This window comes from Babylonia areolata, chromosome 5 (assembly GCF_041734735.1).
Source record: "Babylonia areolata isolate BAREFJ2019XMU chromosome 5, ASM4173473v1, whole genome shotgun sequence".
Lineage (NCBI taxonomy): Eukaryota > Metazoa > Mollusca > Gastropoda > Neogastropoda > Buccinidae > Babylonia > Babylonia areolata.
In genome coordinates this window covers 45,300,638-45,323,137 of record NC_134880.1, presented here as the reverse complement: position 1 = coordinate 45,323,137, position 22,500 = coordinate 45,300,638, and the positions used below count along the sequence as shown (strand labels likewise).

At 45.2% G+C, this 22,500-nt stretch overlaps 1 protein-coding gene across 3 annotated transcripts in view; it reads left to right on the top strand.

Annotated features, from left to right (window-relative positions):
* LOC143282094 (zwei Ig domain protein zig-8-like) overlaps nucleotides 1-22,500 on the top strand; it is a 330,851-nt gene that overhangs the window by 231,231 nt on the left and 77,120 nt on the right. For all 3 annotated transcript variants that reach the window (XM_076587583.1, XM_076587581.1, XM_076587582.1), the window contains one exon: nucleotides 4,606-4,733. In XM_076587583.1, the coding sequence (XP_076443698.1) occupies nucleotides 4,606-4,733 (128 nt within the window). The remainder of the gene's footprint in view (nucleotides 1-4,605; nucleotides 4,734-22,500) is intronic.

Genomic DNA, 22,500 nt, shown 5'->3' with positions numbered 1-22,500 from the left:
CTCTGCACTGTGCCCTCATGCAATGACAAGCCCCCTGCACTGTGCCCTCATGCAATGACATGCCCCTGCACTGTGCCCTCATGCAATGACAAGCCCCCTGCACTGTGCCCTCATGCAATGACAAGCCCCCTGCACTGTGCCCTCATGCAATGACATGCCCCTGCACTGTGCCCTCATGCAATGACAAGCCCCTGCACTATGCCCTCATGCAATGACATGCCCCTGCACTGTGCCCTCATGCAATGACAAGCCCCAAGCACTGTGTTCAGTGTTGACCTCAGGGGAACGGACTGGTTGATCTGGTCCCCATGTTGTTTCACAGCACAGACAGCGTCCTCCAATGGTGGCGAGTGCGCGCTGTCACGAAGAATTGAATTAAACACACACACACACACACACACTATGTGACAGACCAAGATTCCCAAAGCCAAACACAAAGAAGACTGCATATCACTTTATGTACGTAGATTGTGTTCGATGAAGAAATCGACATGTCGGAACATGAGTAACACAAACATAACTGGAAATGCTCAGATGGGCTGGTCATTTTCAAACCTTTTGTGTGTGACGTGTGGCGTCCCTGATTTCTGATTTTTTTAAGTCCCTAAAGAGCACCTAAAGTGTCCCTAACGTTTTGGTCCCTGAAGCCTGTAGGAACCTTGCCCAACATTGGAAGAGAGAGAGACACAGCTCTCTCTCTCTCTCTCTCTCTCTCTCTCTCTCGGGCCACTCCCTATCCCCCACTGTTGGAGTTGCGGGAATTACAATGTATCAGCCCGCTCCAGTGACGTGTGTTTGCTGTCAAACACTGCTGAATACACACACACACACACACACACACACACACACACACACACCTCGAAGCTAGGTCTGCGCTACTTGAGGGGAACTATCGATACACTGGGGACGTCCCTCCCCCAGAAAGCGCTACGTAGGTGGATGGAGACTTAGCGGTTTGTTACCAAACACTGCACTGACGGCACAGGGCTGCGTGTTGGTTTTGTGGCCTCCTCGCCCCTCCATTCCTTGTGATGCTTTGTCATGGAGATTTGCCCCATCACGAACTGGCCCATCAGTGTGTGTGTGTGTGTTTACCTATGGGGCAGCAACTCCCCCCGCCACTGTGCCGAGTTCCCTCCCTGTCGGGTTCTCTCCCTTCTCTTCCCCCTACCCCCTCATCAGTGTGTTCATGGTGTGTGTGTGTGTGTGTGTGTGTGTGTGTGTGTGTGTGTGTGGTCTGTGTGTGTGTGTGTGTGCGTGAGGACAGGGATGAGGATGGGGGGGGGGGGGATTGTAGAGCAAATTCCATGACGGGACTCCCCTCGAGTCCTTGAGCACACGTCTGGCAACGATTCCTCTCTGTCTGGCACACCCTGGGCTAGTAACGTGACTGATCTCGCACCATTAATTCAGTTAATTCTGCGACGACGACGACGACTATTTGCATGTTGATACTTTTCTTTCCTGACATTCTTTGCATTCTTGGCGCGCAAAAAATCTCACGCGTGCGCGCACACGTGTGCATCCTGTCGCTTTTTTTTTTTTTTTTTTTTTTTAACTTTCCTCAGTTGATCCGAGTCTATCGTACAGTTTTACATGCATGACCGTTGTTACCACCCGCCTTTTGGGCAACCATACTTCGTGTTCGAAGTGGCTGCGCGCTAGGTGTGTCTTCAGGTTTTCTTTACCCACCAGACGCTGACAATGATCACGGCAACCTGAAGTGTGTGTGTGTGTAGTTGATCCTTCTGGTTGAATGTACACACGAAAAAATAAGGGTACCTACAGATCTGCATGATGATGATAACTGTGTTGATCTGAGGGGAGGGGGGCGGGCAGGGGGGCGGGCTGGGAAACGACTGTCCATACTGAACCCGCCACGAGCTGCCAGCTTCTTTCGCTCTTGTCATGTCACTGCACTCACTGACGTCACAGATGCCATGTCACTGCACTCGCTGACGTCACACCTGCCATGTCACTGCACTCGCTGACCTCACACCTGCCATGTCGCTGCCCTCACCGTCATTACACCTGCCATGTCGCTGCACTCACTGACGTCATACATGTGCCATGTCATTGCATTCTGACGTCACACATATTTTCACAGCTCTCAGGGCGCTGCACTTACTGACGTTACCCTTACCCTTATGACGCCATATCTGCCATGTCATTGTACGCACTGATGTCAGACCTGTCGTCAGAATTGTCATGTCACCGCACTGGTTCCACATCCACGTGGTTTAGCCCACCAAATCACAACCCCCCATTACCCCTAACCCTCCCAGGTTAATGTAAAATTCCCCATTCATTGATCATCAACACTTTAATGGGATTCTCAGAGCGAGTTTTGTGGGAAAACACTGCTCCTTTTTTTTCCATGAACAATGCAGACTTCCACTTCAACATTTTCTACCCACGATCACATTTTACGTCAAGAGAAAAAATGTATTGTTTTCTTACCTCCTGCTGCCAAACAAAGAAGTGTGAAAGAAGTTAGGGCTTTGAAACAGTGAGCTGTGCTTATGCAATACCCCAACAATCGTGTGTCAAAATTTTCACGAGACTGTGTTTCGTCGTTATTTTTTAATTATTATAAATCAACAACAACAACAACAACAATAAATAAACAAACAAGAGAGGCAAGGCCTTCAAGACTCACTTGTGATAAATTAAGTCCCCTAGCATTAATTACAGAGTTATTTCCCTTTTTACTCTCTGCACCAAAACGTTTGCAAAATAAATAAAAATTCCATGCTTAGCAAAAGAAGTTCCTGTTTGAACAAAAAATGATAATAATGACTCCTCTTGTTGTTGTGTCAGAATAAGAGGTCAAAGTGCCAAGTTTAGAGAATACAAAAAAATATAAATATAACAGTAAATGCAGTTTGCATATAATTAGGCTTCTTTTTTATATTTTTTTGTGCCCATCTCAGAGGTGCAATATTGTTTTAAACAAGATGACTGGAAAGAACTTAATGTTTCCTATTTTCATGCCAAATTTGGTGTCAACTGACAAAGTATTTGCAGAGAAAATGTCAATGTTAAAGTTTACCACGGACACACGGACACACAGACACACAGACACAGAGACAACCGAACACCGGGTTAAAACATAGCGCCCAGTATACAAAGGAGCGCGTTCTTACAAATCGCCAGCAAAGGAGTAAGTCAACCAACCAGCACTGAAGAAACACCCACAAGGCCACGATTTCTAGAACTCGTGTCATCCCTCTCTGGCTGCGTACCCTATGATGATGTAACACACACACAGAGGTTGTGTGATGGAGCCAGGCTCACCACTGATGTACCCGTACACAGCGAGGAAACTCAAAGCACTTCGGTTCAGGTTGAATCTGTCTCAGTGCCTCTTCAGTGATCCGCACTGTCCATTTCTGTTGCTGTGATGATGATGATTCACATGCATATAATATAATCTCACAGCGGACTTAGAGAGAAGAATAAGAGCTGTAGAAATGAGGTGCTTCCGAAGACTCTTAGGCATCTCATACAAAGACCACATCACGAACGAAGAAGTCAAGAGACGCATCCGCAATGAAATCGGGCCCTATACTGACCTTCAAACACTCGCCAGACAACGAAAACTGAAGTGGTTTGGTCATGTCACACGCTCCTCTGGTCTTGCTAAAACAATCTTACAAGGCACAGTGAGTGGAGGAAGAAGAAGAGGCAGACAAAGGAAGAGATGGGAGGACAACATTCGAGAGTGGACAGGCATGGAGCTGAGAGACACCCTGAGAGCGGCCGAGAGACGCGAGGACTGGAGAAAGGTGGTTGACAAAGCTTCAAAGGCGCCCCAAAGGATTCGGAATCTGAGGGATCGGTGACGGTGACGGTGATGATGATGATGATGATGACAGTATCCATTGAAACAAACCAAAAAGAAAAAAAAGAAGATAATAATGATGACTAACCACCGGTGACTTACTAAATGATGGTAAACTTGAATGCGTGCTGAAGCACGGGTCCTGCTGTATGAATTGACCCGGGTGATCTGTGCAATCTGTATCTATCTATCACTGCCTAGCTAGCACAATCATTCGGATGAGACGATAAACTGAGGTCCTGCGTGCAGCGTGAACTTAGCGCACGTAAAAGAACCCACGGCAACAAAAGGGTTGTCCCCGGCAAAATTCTGCAGAAAAACACACTTCGATAGGAAAACAAATGAAATTGCGGGCAGGACAAAAAAAAAAAAAAAAAAAAAAAGGGTAGCGCTCTCAGTGTGGCGACGCGCTCTTCCTGGGGAGAACAGCCCGAATTTCACACAGAGAAATCGGATGTTACAAAAAGAGTAATGCGATCTATCAGTGTATGTATGTATGTATGTATGTAGTGTAATGTAATGTTATGTAATGTATGTATATATGTATGTATGTAATTGTTTTTGTTTTTTTACTTACATGTTCATTGGGAATGAACTCTAAATATGACGATGTGTGGTGCGTGCTTGCGTGCGTGCGTGTGTACGTGTGTACGATCGTGTGTGCTTGCGTGCTTGCGTGTGTGTGTGTGTGTGTTTGTGTGTTATGTGTGTGTGTTGTGTGTTGTGTGTGTGTGTGTGTGTGTGTGTGTGTGTGTGTGCAGTGCTGACGGCCTCTATCCATGACGCCGTGCCCCCTCCCAAGTTCCTCCCCGGCCCCTCTGACGTCACGGCCCGCCAAGGTGACGTGGCCATCCTGCCGTGCGCCGTCAAACATCTGGGCACCAAACAGGTCAGTGTGTGTGTGTGTGTGTGTGTGTGTGTGTGTGTGTGTGTGTGTGTGTGTGTGTGTGTGTGTGTTGTGTTGATTTGTGTGTGTGTGTGTGTGTTGTGTTGATTTGTGTGTGTGTGTGTGTGTGTGTGTGTGTGTGTGGGTGTGTGTTTTAGCGTGGATGAGTTAGTGTGTGGGGGGGTGGGGGGTGGGGAGTAGTAGGTGGAGGGAGGGCGAGTGTGCGTGGGTGAGTAAGTGAGTGTGTGTGTGTGTGTGTGTGTGTGTGTGTGTGTGTGTGGAGGGGAGGGGGTGTTATTGTGTTTGTATATGTGCGTGGTGTGTTTTTGTGTGCACATTATGTATCAAAGGTTTTTATTTAATCAAAATGTACATAGAAACACACTATGCGCTACTGCTGCATTAATGTTACCGATACTGAATGCACACAGTTTCTGTGATGCTTTTTTAATCACCGGAGATAACTATGGCTGACACAGCATGTTGATATCATCTGGAGAAACGACTTCTGGATATCTGCAATGCACCACAAAAAAAAAAGTCATTTATCACTGTCTGCCCTATATTTGCCCCGTACCACTATCTGCCTAATACCACTATGTGCCCTATATCACTATATGCCATGTACTACTCTGTGTCTTAATCAACTCTCTAGACTATTATTTATCCAATACCAATATGCACCATACATTATCTACTTTAAACCACTATCTACCCTGTACTGTTATGTGTACAATTCAACTATCTGCCGCCCAGTCTGTCTTTTACCCTCTCCTCCCTGTACCATCAGATCACCTGGACACCGCCAATGGAATGGTTAACATCTCCTTCTGATCGTTCACGCTTGCAAGGAAATGTCTGGCACGAGTACGGTCATTATCATGATCACTTGGTTTAAACAGTGTTTTATTTGGAACATGTCACAATGCAACGCAGATATCGATGAACAGGACAACAACAAAAAATCTTATATAAAGTCCTGTCCTGATACATGTACATACTGAATATGTGACGGATGTCATCATAACTAGAAGTTAAGACGTGAACATACATGAGTTTTGAACAAAAACTAAGCTGAGATATGAATAAAGTGAAGAAAATGAGACATAAACGTGTGGTGGAGAAAGAAGTCAATAGAGAGAGAACGAGAAGTATCAACGCTGGGGCACAAGCACAGCAAGACTGAACTTGGTCGATCATGATCACTTCTTGATATCTCGAGATTCCAGACTGTAAAACGACAGCTGTCCTTTGTGCAAGAAGAGCTTGGGGTAGGATCTTGTTTAGGGAGTGGTGTGCAGGGTTCGTTTTTGCTCTGCACTGCGGGAGAGATCCTTTAGCCATTATCACATGACGTCATGGGCTTGGGATCAGTCGTTTCCATGCTGCGGTATTTTGTGTTTTTCTTGTTTTGTTTTGTCGGATCGACGGGCGCAATAGCCGAGTGGTTAAAGCGTTGGACTGTCAATCTGAGGGTCCAGGGTTCGAATCACGGTGACGGCGCCTGGTGGGTAAAGGGTGGAGATATTTACGATCTCCCAGGTCAACATATGTGCAGACCTGCTAGTGCCTGAACCCTCTTCGTGTGTATATGCAAACAGAAGATCAAATACGCACGTTAAAGATCCTGTAATCCATGTCAGCGTTCGGTGGGTTATGGAAACAAGAACATACCCAGCATGCACACCCCCGAAAACGGAGTATGGCTGCCTACATGGCGGGGTAAAAACGGTCATACACGTAAAAGCCCACTCGTGTGCATACGAGTGAACATCCGTCAGTCTTGTGCGACTACGGAGTTACGCTCTGGTTGGTGATGGATGTAGCGTTTGGTGTGGCTGGACAGGCCAATATGTGTGTGTTACATTGGTTTGCGTTAATGATGATGATGATGATGATGATGATGATGATTATCACCATCATCATCATCATTATTATTATTATTTTTTGTTGTTATTGTTGTTGTTGTTGTCATTGTTATTATTTGTTGCATTTACGCCTAATCTTAAAAAAAATAAGCCCAAAGCTATTACAATTTTTTTTTAAATATATAAATACCAAAAAGAAAAAAGAAATGAACACAAAATACAAAACATTAATAAATTATTCACTCACCCACCCCGCAACCCCCCACACGCACACATGGTACACAGTCAAAAATACAAGCTACAAACGCTGTAAGTAAACACACAAGCGAAAAGTGAATGCTATGATAATTCCTGAACAAGTTGTAGCTCAACATCACCATCGCTGAAGAACCCACGCTCCTCAGACTCCACCCACGCCCCACACACCCACCCACCCACCCCACCCACCTCACACTCCCAACCCTGCCCTCTCCAGGAAACACCCTCTTCCTGTGTGTGTGTGTTCTACTGACGACGGCGGTTTGTTAGTTGGGTACAGCTTCATGCCACCCTCAACCGTCACCCACACGTCTCAAGACAAAGGCAGACACTTGATTCCAGACAAAGGCGGGACATTTGGAGATCGCCATACATTCCACTCGGGAAGCTGCGTGTACTTTATTTAGCCTCTGTTGTAGTGTTGGCACGGTTTGTGTTTTTCTGTTTTTTTTTTTCTTGGCGTCCTATATAGGTGGCCTACAAAAGGTATATATACATCTCTGGCTAAATCTCCTCTGTCCTCTCTTCTGGTGAAACCCACAAAACGTTGCCCCCTAAAATAACACCGTCATCGGTTCCGTATTGGGAGTTAGTTATGGTTACATTTTGACATTCAATATTATAACATGAAAAAAAGTATGTAAATATTAGCATAAGTTCGTAGGCACATTTCACACGTATATCATAAACTTGCTACATCTATTCTCTAACTAAAATAGACATCGATGGTTCTGACACACGTGATACAAACAGAGGTTCTGTTTGTGCAATCTCATCTTTAAAACATGCTAAATCATATAATTCAGGTTAGGGTTCCTCGATTTTTTTCCAACAGGCTGCTTGGGGTATTTTCGGAGTGGGAAATCCATCGCTTACCATAACTGATATTCTGTTTTCTGTGGCCGTTGATTCTCTGTCTATTATACAGTCATTAACATAAAGTCATGATGATAAAAACTCGGATCTCATATTTTAAATCAAATATGTAATGTAATTCCTTGTACTGGATTGATAGGGAGTGTTATAAACTTCTGTTTACCTCCTTCTCTGTGTGAAAATACATGTGATGAACATGCTGACAGACACACAAAATACGAGGCAGAAAAAGTTCAAAGTGCTATTCAACGTTCTTGATACTGGTCTTTGTCAGAAACGTGCGCTATTTGTCAAACATCAATGTATTTGGGAATCCCTCCCCACCACCACCACTTCTTTGAACCTTTTTCAGTTTGTTAGCTGTCCAAGTCAAACGTGTGTGCAATGAATATTTTTGACACTTCAACGTATTTTACTTGACTGTATACAGAGTAGGTTATCAAAAAAAATATATATATACATCTTTTCACAGTCAAAATGTTAGTACATTTTGGAAATTATTCTCTGCTTCAACACTTTTTGCCTGGAAGCTAGCCGGTCATTTTACTCAGAGCCCAATAAGTAATTCATTGTAATATACATGTTTGACCAACACCCCCCGCCCCTACCTCCAATAAATACAGAAACAAATACAAAGTTTCTGAAAATCCCACAGCACCTATTTGCGAGGAAGAGACCACGACTAAACGAACAGCAAAAACTTTCTTCTGGCTGCACGTCACTCATTGAAGGACAAGACCTTTTACAGTGTTCCACAATGATCCGACCGGAGAAATCCCTCAGCATCTGATAGATCCGGCCAGTCTTCAGACACCAAGTCCACAGTGCCCATCACCCATAGAACTCCGCACTCTCAAATAAGACCCCAAAGTCAACACGAAGTCTTCTTTGGCAAAGGAACTTTCTCTTATTTGTGGACTGTCGGCTTCACGGAATGATCCGCTATTCTGTAGCCGCCATTGCTGAATTCCTGATCCTTTCCTGCCTGCCTGTAATCGGGGCTTCAGTCTTCCTACACACTTGCCCTTTGTCGTCGAATTTGGTGGCTGTTTCGCTCATGGTATGTGTGAAACTGACTGTCAAAGTGTGTGTGTGTGTGTGTGTGTGTGTGTGTGTGTGTGTGTGTGTGTGTGTGTGTGTGTGTGTGTGTGTGTGTGTGTGTGTGTGTGTGTGTGTGTGTGTGTGTGTGTGTGTGCGTGCGCGCGCGCGCGCGCGCGTTCGCAAGAAGCAAAGAAAGAAGAACGTATTTTCAGCTTAAACTGAATTACACGGCAGAAGCGACCAGACGAAGAGTCTGTTTTTAATCGGATGGCTTATGAAGTGTTAAGTCCCTTCTTTGGTGGAGTCGTCGGGGAGACAGCAGGTTTCCTAATAACCAGATTAGGGACAGACACGTGAAGAAAGGATAAAAGAAAGACACGAGCAGGGAAATAGATTAAGGCAAAGGAAAGAAGAAAAATGAACGATGAAATCTCTCTCTCTCTCTGTCGTGAACGTAATGTCAATAAAGACATATGTGTGTGCACAGACAAACAGGAAACACACACACACACACACACACACACACACACACACACACACAGACAGAGAGTCGGTTTCTCCCCCCCCCCACCCACCCCCACAACCCCGCGCCTCCCACACACATACGCGCGCGCGCACACACACACGCGCGAAAACAGAGGGAGACATGCATGTATGGACTCACGCACAAACACGCACGCACGCACACACACGCACGCACGCACACACACACACACACACACACACACACACACACACACACACCACACACGCTTGCACGCACGCACGCACACATAATCTTATACACAAACAAAAGTACACGCACACACACATAAATCACACACACACACACACACACACACACAGAGTGCGCTCGCTCCAGCATACACACACACAAGAGAATCAAGAATCAAGAATATTTAATCCTATGACCACTTTTGGGGCATGGATGATATTATATAACAGCAACAGTATTTTACACCAAAATTAAACACAAACAATTAAAATAACATAACTATCAGAAACACAATGCAAACTACATGAAACACAACATAAATAATGATTGTATTTTTCTGGGAAAGATCAGGATAGACTGAGAGTTAGGTATTGCCGAATGGAGCCGATTTGTCGGAGTGATGTATATGCTGACCTACAAATGTGGTTGATGTGTGTGTCAAGTGTTGTGTCATCAGAAAGCATGTAACCTAAATTGTGCGTAGATGCTGAGAAAGGTATGTCTGAGGTAGGGACCAGGATAGATGGAGGCGTAGGCAAGTCAGAAAATGAGTGATTTGAGTGAATGAGAAGTGCCTCTGTCTTATTATCATTTAGTTTGAGTTTGTGATCTGTCATCCATGATCTTACATCTGTGATGCATGACTGTAAATTCTGTATGGTTTGACATATTTCTGTAGGGTGACATGTTCTATAAAGTTGTGTGTCATCTGCGAAAGACTGATTGGAAATAAAGTGACTTTGGATGAGTTTATGAAGAGGTTTGGTGTACATGATGAAGAGTAAAGGAGGCGGTAGCTTCATATCTGTAGCCGACCAGTCTTTAGACGTCAAGCCCACAGTGCCCATCTGAGTCGAGCGCTCACTGGCCACGATGACTGCTTCACGGCAAGCTTTCACTTGCTCGCGGCGTCAGTTAAGCTGACATTCGTGTGTGTGTGTGTGCCTCCACAGCAAGTTTGCGCTATGTGTCACTGCACTGTTCTCCTGTAATAACTTTGTAAATAAACCATTAGCAGATATCAATCAAGATACATTTGACATGTCGTGGGGGCAAGGATAACACGATTTCATCGAATATACAAGGTAACAGTTCAGAAACTACCACCAGTTAGCACAGGACTTCTCAACGGACTGACAGCCGGATACTAGTCTCAGTATGGCGTCCAGTTGGCATCAGCTGTCCTGGCCAGTGAGCTATCCATCTAATTTAAGTCTGTGGTTACAACCACCATCCTCCCGTTTGTGTGAATGCTTTGGCTAAACTACGATAGGCTCACAAGGCCTTATCTTCGGGTTTATAAGTAGGTCGCGCATCAACTCTTTTTTTTCTAAAAATGCTTTTAATTAGATGTGGTGCAGCGTGTATGAAACAGTCCGCACACACTGACGCCTCCTTGAAACTGAAACTGGAGCTCCCCCGTCGTGGAAAGATGGGGGAAATTCGATATTCTAGCTGTCCCACACCGTTGCTATGGTCATGGCAGATGACGTCAGGCCAGGTCAAACGAACGGCACGGAGAACCTATGACCTATGACCCGGGAGGTCAGACTGCTGGAGAGTGCTGTCATGATCCCGGTGTGGTGGCTTTGTTCAGGGCACTAGTGGTGGCTGTTCTGTTATCAGCCATTTGCAGAAGCTTTTGACATGCAGCCGACAGACTGGAGGAATCTGGTGAACAGTTCTTCTACCACCGGGCAGCCAGTCCTCATTCTCCATCGACGACCCACACGCCCCACGACTGCTGACTACAACCAACGAGGGGAGCGACAAAGCCACGAGTCGCCATCCGCCCCAACCCTCCCCGCAGTCGTTCGGCGATGTTTGCAAACCCCGCGCAAGACCACGAGGGAATAGCGGCCCGAACCCGTTGACACCCATTGGCAGCCATACACGAAGCGGGACGCGTAGGCCGCCAAAGCTGACGAGGAGGGAAAGTCGGCGCTGCTCCGAGACCATCGACGCGGCCGAGTTCGGAGATCACACGGTCCCTCAGCCGCGTCGAGCGGGTCTCTACCATCAACGCGGCCGAGTATGGAAACACAGGAAAGAGGCGTTAGCAACATTGACCGGCCCCCATCCGCTGGTCAGCCCACCAGAAAGACAGGGTTCACTGGTCGCAGTCCCGTATCTTGTCCATCAACCGCGTAGAGCGGGTATGACCTGTTGGTGAAATACGTTGGTCCTGCTTATATCGACTGTCAGACCAAACAGTTTTGAAGCCTCTGTGTGAGAGAAGAGTCCTTTTTGGCCACGAGAATACATTATCAGTGAAGAGGGCTTCCTGGAAGAGATCGCGGAGACATTTCGTTTTGTCAGTGAAGCGATGAAAGTTATAGAGGGAGCTATCCACATGGTATCAGATGTGCACACGTTTCTCAACACCCTGGACAGCATGAAACAACATTCACGTGAAGCTGTTGAAGAGAACCGGGGCTTGGGAATTGCCTTGCTTCACACCATTGCTTATTTCAAGAGCTTCTGTCACATCCCCATCGGATACGACCTGGCCAGCCATGCCTTCGTAAAAAGGGCTGGACGATCTTGACAAATTTCTGTGGGCATTTGATGCGTTCTGAGACTGTTCAAAAGTGTCAAAGGCTTTTGTCAGGTCATTGAAGACATAATGAACCATTGTATTGAATGAGAAAAGAAAAGCAAATACAAATGCAAAAAAAAAAAAAAAAAAAAAAAAAAAAGTGCGTGGTTCACTGTAAAACGTCTGGCACCTTTCCCTCCTGTCGCTCCACCCTGCAGCCTGGCCAAGCCGGCCTGACGGCATCGGCCCATCGGCATCAGTGAAGCAGGGGTTAACAGCCTCAAATTACCCACAGAACATCCCCACCCCCCAACCCTGTCTCGTCACACTCAGCCAGCTGTGCTGAAAACGGCTTTCATGTGCAGTGCAGCTGAAAGGTGCCGTCTGAGGTGGATGTTTTCAGGTTGGGCGCAACTTCTTCCTGAGTGTTGCCTCTCTTTGGCTGTCCACTGCAGCGTGGTGCAAAGCTGTAGAGGTCAGCGCTGGTTACAATCACTTCTCTCTTTCTGCGCAATACAGACTGTCGTTCTGTCGACATCTCGGTGTAGGTCGATAATTGTGGTGAATGGTTCATGGGGTGTCAGTTCTGAAACTTGTTTGTATTTCCTTTCGTTTTCTTTTTAAGTCGTTCATGAATTCGTTTGAAGAGGAAGGCTGTATTTTCTTCTTCCTCCTTCTCTTACCCCTTCTTATCTCTCTCTCTCTCTCTCTGTTATGTGTGTGTGTATTGTGTCTCTGTGTGTGTGCGTGTCTGTGTGTGGGTGTGTGCGTGTCTGTAGGTGTGTGTGTGTGTGTGTTTGTATTTGTGTGTGTGTGTGTGTGTGTGTGTGTGAGAGAGAGAGAGAGAGAGAGAGAGAGATTGCCGCTCTATATGCCTGTCTCTGTTCCTTTGACTGTTCGTTTAATCCTGACCACTTGTTCATCCGAACTCTTCCCGTCGATATCTGTCTTCATTGAAGACACGGGTGTCGACACATTTTTTCGACAGCCACACCTAAGCCAGGCGCAGTAATTGCCTCTTCTTTCACCAGTTGAACGTTCTCCTCTCGAGAAGTCCCGGACCGTGTGGAGCATCTTTGATTTTCTGTCTGAGCGAGAGAAACTACGATATGCTCTCTGAATGAAGGCATGAACCCTCCTCTCTCATTCTGGAGACAGGGGCACTCACTGTCTGCACTTTGCAGGCGTTAGATTTATCTACCTTTGGCCTAGAACTTTTATCGATGACAGCTTAGCCCGACTACACAGCGCCAATATCAGGGCTGAAGAAAATGTAAGCATCGGTTCTACAGAAACCGAAAACAACAACAACAACAACAACAGCAACAAAAACACCAGAAGAAAAATGTATGCCACACTCATGCACCAAGAGCATACCTTTGGTGGTGAACATTTCTTGTCAACATTTCATCAGAGGGTAAAAGGAAATGACCATGAACATGCACATGATCATTCGCAATTTACAAAATTTTGTAGGATAAGATTTTTCTCGTCCTAGACGCAAAATAGGCTTTTAAAAAAAAGATAGCTAATTAAATAAATAGACATATAGATTGTGTGTGTGTGTGTGTGTGTGTGTGTGTGTGTGTGTGTTTGCTGTGAACAGTCTACCTGGGTTCTATTCCCGCTCTCGCCTTTTCTCCCAAGTTTGACTGGAAAAAAACAAACTGAGCTTGTAGTCAGTCGGACAAGACAATCCGGTGTGCAGTTCGCGCACTGAAACAGAACCCACGGCAATAAAGCGGTTGTCCACTGGCAAGATTTTGTAGACAAAAATCCACTCTGTTAGTTACACAAGATATCGGTATACACTCATGGTCTGACTAAGCGCATTGGGTTATGCTACTGGTCAGGCTTCTGTTTATCAGATGTGGTGCAGCGTATATGGATTTGTCCGAACGCAGTGACGCCTCCTTGAGAAACTGAAACAGCGACTCACTCAATCCACTCATTCATTTCATTTGCCTGAAGAAGAGCCTGTGGCTCGATACGCCGACTCTTTTATCGCATGAAAGTCGACTTTAATCAAAATTCTTTCAGTCTACCTCTTACCGTTTTACGTCGACGTCGTGCAGTCACAACCTTCTTCTTCTTCTTCTACGTTCGTGGGCTGCAACTCCCACGTTCACTCGTATGCATACGAGTGGGCTTTTACGTGTACGACCGTTTTTACCCCGCCATGAAGGCAGCCATACTCCGTTTTCGGGGGTGTGCATGCTGGGTATGTTCTTGTTTCCATAACCCACCGAACGCTGACATGGATTACAGGATCTTTAACGTTCGTATTTGATCTTCTGCTTGCGTATACACACGAAGGGGGTTCAGGCACTAGCAGGTCTGCACATACGTTGACCTGGGAGATCGTAAAAATCTCCACCCTTCACCCACCAGCAGTGCAGTCACAACCGATAACTTGTGTCCAGTTTTGTCCTGGCCCCCTCCACCCTCACCCCACTCCACCCCCTGAAACCGGTGGGGGTCCTCGGGGGGTGGGGGTGGGGGGGGGGGGGCAACGTCAGGAAATCGCCTCCATCCAGTCTCCGTGCAGTATTTTCGGACAGCTTTTTAAGCCTTTAATGACCCACATGATTACTTGTCAGTTCTTGCCAACATGAGTTCTGACGCCCCCATCCCCTCCCCTCGAAATCTACCCCCCCCCCCTCCCCCCTACCCCACCCCGCCCACTGCCTTTTAGGTTTTTGATTTTCTTTGAGCGTGGTCATCCACTCGTGCTGTACGGAATCAGTCAGTCTGGCGGAGCTGATAGTTTCACAGCACGTGAAACGCCGGTAATGGCAGCGTCGCCACAAAGCAACAAAGACCGGAAGAGAAGAACGATGATCAATCATCTGACGCCGGTTTTCTTTGTTGTTGCTGCAACCAGCGTGCTGTCTATGTAGCACAATGTTCGTCGGCCTGGATTCTTAAGAAAGGAGGAGAAAATGATAGAAAGTGAACGTGAAAAAAGGAGACGGAGGGAAAAGAAGGAGATAAAGAGTGAAGTCAGACGGAATGAACAACAATAAATGAATATGTCAAAAAGATATATAGAAAGGTAGATTAATAGAGAAACAAACAAAAAGAAAGAAAGAACGAAAGAAAGGAAAGAAACAATCACCTAGGGGTGAAAAATTCCCAGGTCTATGACATAGCAGTAGGGGAAAAACAGAAAAAAAACCCCACAAAACTTCAGGCATTGCGTTTTATATTTCATCTCTGCCACATATCCGCGCACGTTCAACGCAATACCCCCACATCAACCATCCCGAGTTCCCGCCACAACAGCCACGTCTGCCGCAGTCCCAGCGCCGGCAGTCAATGGAGAGCTATCGTTGTTAGGTCGTCAGGAGGCCACACACCAGAGGAGACCCCGCCTGATCTGCTGCTGAATCATTGCGATGCTGGCTGTGCCTGCCCGGAATTTCAGTGTACGCAGGACACCACCTCTCAAGTCCCCTACCGACGATGACAATCGTTTATTTGTGGAGCCAGACTGAGCGAGCTCCTCTTCGTCACCATGCCCATCCATCGACAGGAACACATCCACCCCACCTCACGCCCTCACACACAAACAACAGTAACGACACGCGCTGATAGGAACTCATTACAAAGTATGCCAAAACCACTGTAGAGTTCAGCGTGAAAGGCCACATGAATCGAGGCATTTAAGAAAAAAGATAACCTAACAACTTGAATCTGAATGATGACTGATGATGATGATGAAGATGCTAGGGAGGTGTATTTACTTTTGGGAATATGTTTCGAGGCTATTGCTCTACACTTCTTTTCATAATGCACCCCAGCATCAACCATACTCGAGATAAACAGACCTCTGTAGCGTTGGTCAGAATATACACTCACACGCATTAATGAGAAGCAACACTCCCAAAGACGCATCCGAGAAGCAGTTGTCCCTGACTGTGCAGTCGCCGCCCACCATTATAAGCCAATAGGGAGGGTATGCAGCCTACTTTCGTGACGAGTAGTGGGGTCATATGACAACATGCGCAGCCCACAACCCTAACTGGATTCTCTGGGTGTGCACTGCCTTTGTTCGGACAACTTTTCGGCAGAGTGTATAAATGAATCAGTTCGAATACGTAATGGCAGAAAAATGACAAAAAAAACAAAACAAAAAAACAACAAAACAACTCAAAGTAAAAATGGAACACGAAAGCAAATAATGGAAGTAATTACAAAACCAAATACCTTGTAAATTTGCAAAAAATAGTCACCGAAAATGTTCAAAATCCTTTCGTCAAAATAGCAATTTCCACGACGAAATTTTTTGCTTTTGGGTGACTTGGGAAAAAAAAATGCATACACACGCAGTTCTCACTATGAATAACCGGGGAGTCCGGACGAAAGTTGGACGAAAGTGGGTCTGCACACCCTCCCAAATATCACTCTTATCTCCAGTAAGAGCCACGGTCCACGGTCGGAAACATCCCCACACCCAGCAGTGTTCGGTTCCACATCCTTCCAGTGCGAGACAGACGGTGCAGAAAGGCATCTCCCAGTTTGAAGAGACGTTTGTTTGCCCAGCGTTCCGAGACAAAGAGACTCGGGAGAAAGACCTGAAGCCAGACAGACCGACCAGAGCCAGACTTTCACCTGTGCGCAGTGTGTGTGGGAGGGGGGGGGGGGGGGGGAACTGTCACTGCTGTATTGTCCAGCTACACCCGACGCTGTCTCCATCAACACCCAGAACGCAATTTAATAGTCTCCCGGGACTGACTGACGGATGCCTATCTATCTTATGATGATGGGGACGGGGATGACGATGGTGATGATGGAATAAAGTTTAGATTCCCCTTCGATATGTGTAGAAACGTTGTTTAAAATTGGAAATGAATCAGGTCAGCCAATTCCCAGCCTGCCCCCCCCCCCCCCCCCCCCCACCCCCCAAAAAAAAGCAAACAAAAAAACAACTGAACCATCACCATGGCAGACCTGACACAGAACCTCACTCTCGCTAATCTCTCTCTCCATTTGACGTTTTGTGTGTGAGCCGGAGAATATCACTCACACTGATCTCTTTCTCTGTTGGACGTTTTGCAGAGAGAGAGAGAGAGTGAACTCAGAACTCATTTAATTGTCGTAAAACCCATCAGAGAAATTCTGGACACGAAAATTTAACCACAACAAACAAATTAAAGTCAAAACAACAAGTTGTGAGCACATGCGGGATATTCCACAAGACATAGATTGCGAACTTGTAAGCACTCATATACATATTTTGCTAGTTCTGGCTGGAAATAACTTAGTGGCAAGAGAGAGAGAGAGAGAGAGAGAGAGAGATACTGAACCACCAAAGCATCAAAGCACATCCATCCTAACCACCCAAATCAACAAGAAATTCATGATGATTTCTCCACATATCAAACCTAATCAGTGCTCATCCATGGTACAAACACACACACACACACACACACACACACACACACACACACACACACACACACACACACACACACTAAAAAAAATAAAAATAAAAAAAAACGAGAGAATGTCAAATAATTGTCCTGCTCTCCCCGAAACCTTTCCCCTATAGCTCGAAAGCAATTTTGTTTTATTCATTTTATTTTATTTTTTTTTTTTTTTTTTTTATAAATATGAAACATATCACGATGTTCTTAACCCCAAATCCTCTCAGCCAAACAGTATGAAAACACTACTGGATAAACACTGCAACAAAACGTTGCAATGGTGGGTTGCATGAGAGAACTTAGCAACACAAAGTTAGCTTATCGTCAAGAACGTTCTTTACTGCACGGATAGATTCCATAAAATTGGGACCATTCTAACTAAACTCTTCTCAAACTTCTCGCTGAAAGGATAGGCTCGTGCTAGGGGAGAGAGGTGTACGTCCCATGATGGCGCAATAGCCGAGTGGTTAAAGCGTTGGACTGTCAATCTGAGGGTCCCGGGTTCGAATCACGGTGACGGCGCCTGGTGGGTAAAGGGTGGAGATTTTTACGATCTCAGTCACATATGTGCAGACCTGCTAGTGTCTGAACCCCCTTCGTGTGTATATGCAAGCAGAAGATCAAATACGTACGTTAAAGATCCTGTAATCCATGTCAGCGTTCGGTGGGTTATGGAAACAAGAACATACCCAGCATGCACACCCCCGAAAACGGAGTATGGCTGCCTACATGGCGGGGTAAAAACGGTCATACACGTATAAGCCCACTCGTGTGCATACGAGTGAACGCGGAAGAAGAAGAAGAAGTCCCATGATGTTACACCACAGCAAAGAGCAGTGGAGGGCTTTCTTTCAATGTCTCACTGAGTAAGTCTGACATAAGAATTAGGGAGACGTAGGGGGTGTAAGTTCAAGGAAGCGTCACTGCGTTCGGACAAATCCATACTCTCTACACCACATCTGCTAAGCAGATGCCTGACCAGCAGCGTAACCCAACGCGCTTAGCCAGGCCTTGAGAAAAAAAGGGGGCATAATGGATATATCATTGAATTAATGGATAAATAAATGCACAAATAAATAAATGAATGAATGAACAGACAAAAAACTAAAGTTGATAAAAAAAACCTTTTTGATGAATCCTCTTTGTTCAGTGGGATACGACGTTTCGAACCATATTGCCCGTTGTGTGTGTGTGTGTGTGTGTGTGTGTGTGTGTGTGTGTATTGCACTGAATGGTGATCAGCAAGTGTTTTAGTGTGCATGGTCCATCAAAACAGAAAGTAGTGAGATGTCATTATCCTTTTCTCAGATAGGCTTTCCTATTCACACTGTCCTCTTCTCATCACTTTTACAACGAGCCTATGGTTCGAAATGTCGTATCCCACTGAACAAAGATGATTCATCTACCACCAAAAAGGTTTTTTATAAACTTTAGTTTTTTGTCTTTGAAGAATCCTGCAGTTATTTTTGTCTTCTTCCCCAATGAATGAATAGATAAATACATAAATAAATAGAGAGAAACAAACGGATTACACTGAAAGAAAAGAAAAAAGAGAGGGAGGGAGAGAGAGAGAGGTTGTTAGTCCACGCTTTCTGGCAATCCCACTCTTTTACTTTGAGAGAAATCGTGAGGGGGGATGGGGGGTGGGGGGGGGGGGGGGACGATCGTGAAAAAATGCAAAATCTGGAAGGGATAAAAATGTTGAGGCAAGTCAAAATGAAAATAAGTGAAAACAAAACGTTACCACTGAGCAGATACTACAGCAGCTGTCTCTAAACGGGATGGGCAACGTTGACACTTTGTGAAACACTGGTTGTGAAGATGTGCCTGGATGATGGGGTATGGGCTGTTGTACTGGGTTTACTGCTGAACTGATATTTGGTTATTATAATCGTTGTTGCTATTACAACAACAATTACAAAATTCCTCCTCCTCCTCCTCCTACAACTACTACTACAACTACTAACAATAATAATTATCATCGTCATCATCTAATTAAATGTCTTCACATCATATTTAATGAACATGATGTATGGGGGAAATCCTTTTTATTTAGGAGTGAAAGGTAATCATGTGTTATTCATAAAAAAAATCGGGTTTTAGTATACGACACTGCGGGTGAAAAGAGGGTTAAGCACAGAAAGGTTTGAGGAAAAAAGAGGAAGAGAAAAACAGAACACACACACACACACACACACACACACACACACACACACATACATATATATATATATATATATATATATATATATATATATATATATATATATATATATATATATACACGCACATACGCGCGCGTGGGTGCATACGCACACACACACACACACACACACACACACATATGCGCACACACACGCGGGCGCACACACACACACACACACACACACACACACACACACACACTATCAATCAAGTCTCTTCCCTCAATCCATCATCCAAATCTACTATTTCTTTTCTAACAATAAAACAAATTGGCTGCATGTACCGAAAAGCACAGAAAGAGAGAGGAAGAGGAAAAAAAAGAGACAGAAAGAGAGACAGACAGGGAGACAGAGAGAGACTGACAGAGAGAAAGATCTAAATCTTTCTCCTGCAATGGAAATGAATCACATTTTTTTTCCCTTTCAATCAATAAGTAGAAAGGATAACTGGGTCAGCTGCAGGCCAAAGCAGATGATCCTGTGGGAAGCGGGTGGTGAAGGAAGGGACGTCACTTAGCAGGAAGGAGGAGAGAATGATGAGCTCCCCTTATCCTTCTGTCTTGGTGAATGGATGACGTCAGAGCCAATGACTACCCCCACCCTCTCCTGTTTTTTTTTTTTTTTTTTTTTTTTTTTTTTGTGTGTGTGTTTTTTTTGAAAGGCCGTTCTTGTTACGAGGTAGCTGGTCCTCATCAGGTTAATTGGAAGCAAGCGTCCAGGGGTTCGAGTCCCCCATACATGGACCGTGATTTTTTTACTCCCTCTTCTACGACACCTTGAGCGGTGATCAGGGTGCTAGTCATTCGGATGTGATGATAAATCAAGTTCCCACACGTAAGATAATAAATAAAATCGACAAAACGTTTCTTCTTCTTCTTCTTCGTTCGTGGGCTGCAACTCCCATATTCACTCGTAGGAACACGAGTGGCCTTTTACGTGTATGACCGTTTTTACCCCGCCATGAAGGCAGCCATACTCCGCTTTTGAGGGGTGACAAAAGGTTTGTCCATGGGAATTTTTTGTAGGAAAAGCACACTTTGATTGTAAAGCAAATACACACGCAGAAAGACACAGGGAAAGAAAGGGGTGGCGCTGTACTGAAGCCTTGCACTTACTCATGGGAAAGCAGTCCGAATATCTTAGAGATAAGTATGTTGTGACAAAAAGTAAAACCAAAACCCCACAAAAACATCCCTTCCACGTAAAACAAACGCATGATCATTCAGTCCTGCCTACCTGTGATCCTAATCAGGTTACCTCTCCACGTAAAAAAAACACACATGGTCATTCAATGCTGCCTGTGGTTTTGCTTTAATCAGGTCACTTCTCCACATAACATAAGCTAAACATCATTCAATGCTATCTGTCTGTGGATCTAACGAGTTCACTTCACTAGAAAAAAAAAATGCATGGTCATTCAGTGCTGCATGTGGTCTGTCAAAATCAGGTCACTTCTCCACGACAAACACACACTTGGTCATGCAATGGTGCCTATATGTGGACCCAACGAGATCACTTCTCCATAAGTAACAAACACTTGGTCATTCAGTGCGACCTGTCTATGGACCTCAATGATGTCCAGCTCAGTTCAGTTCAGTTAACTACTCAAGGAGGCGTCACTGCATTCGGACAAATCCATATACGCTACACCACATCTGCCAAGCAGATGCCTGACCAGCAGCGTAACCCAACACGCTTAGAGGCCACGTCTATGTAAAGAAAAACAACAACAATAAAAAATATAAAAAATAAAAACAAACAAAAAACCACTTGGTCATTCACGAGGTAACTTCTCCATATATAGAAAGCAAGCTTGTTCACTCACACACACACTCACTAAAACACTTCACCATCCAATACTACCTGTCTGTAGACCCAACGAGGTCACTTCTCCATTAAAAAAAAAAAAAATAATAAAAAAACACCTGGAAATTTAATGCTGCCTGTCTGTAGACCCAATAAGGTCACTTCTCTTTGAATAAAAAACAAATCTAAAAGAAACACAAAAAAAAACCACATGGATATTCAATGGTGCATGTCTGTAGACCCAACGAGGTCACTTCTCCATTAAAAAAAACAACACACACAAAAGCACCTGGACATTTAATTGATTGATTGATATGGATACTTATAGACCAAGCTCTAAGCGCTTTACAAACACAGAGTCATTTACACAACAGGCTGCCTACCTGCGTAGAGCCGGCTGCCACTGGGCGCTCATCATTCGTTTCCTGTGTCATTCAATCAGATTTCAGGCACGCACATCTACACACTCAGACAAACATGTAACATTTAACATTTTACGTGTACGACCGTTTTGTTTATTTACCCCGCCATGTAGGCAGCCATACTCCGTTTTCGGGGGTGTGCATGCTGGGTATGTTCTTGTTTCCACAACCCACCGAACGCTGACATGGATAACAGGATCTTTAACGTGCGTATTTGATCTTCTGCGTGCGTATACACATGAAGGGGGTTCAGGCACTGGCAGGTCTGCACATATGTTGACCTGGGAGATCGAAAATATCTCCACCCTTTACCCACCAGGCGCCACCGAGATTCGAACCCGGGACCTCAGATTGACAGTCCAACGCTTTAACCACTCGGTTTATGCTGCCTGTCTGTAAACCCAACGAGGTCACTTCTCCATGAATAAAAAAAAAATCTAAAAAAAACCCCTCCTGGACATTCAATGGTGCATGTCTGTAGACCCAACGAGGTTCATGTATGTGTGTGTGTGTGTGTGTGTGTGTGTGTGTGTGTGAAAGTAAAAGAGACAGCAACAGAAAAAGAGATGGGGAGACAGGTGAGGGTAAGAGAGAGAGAGAGAGAGAGAGAGA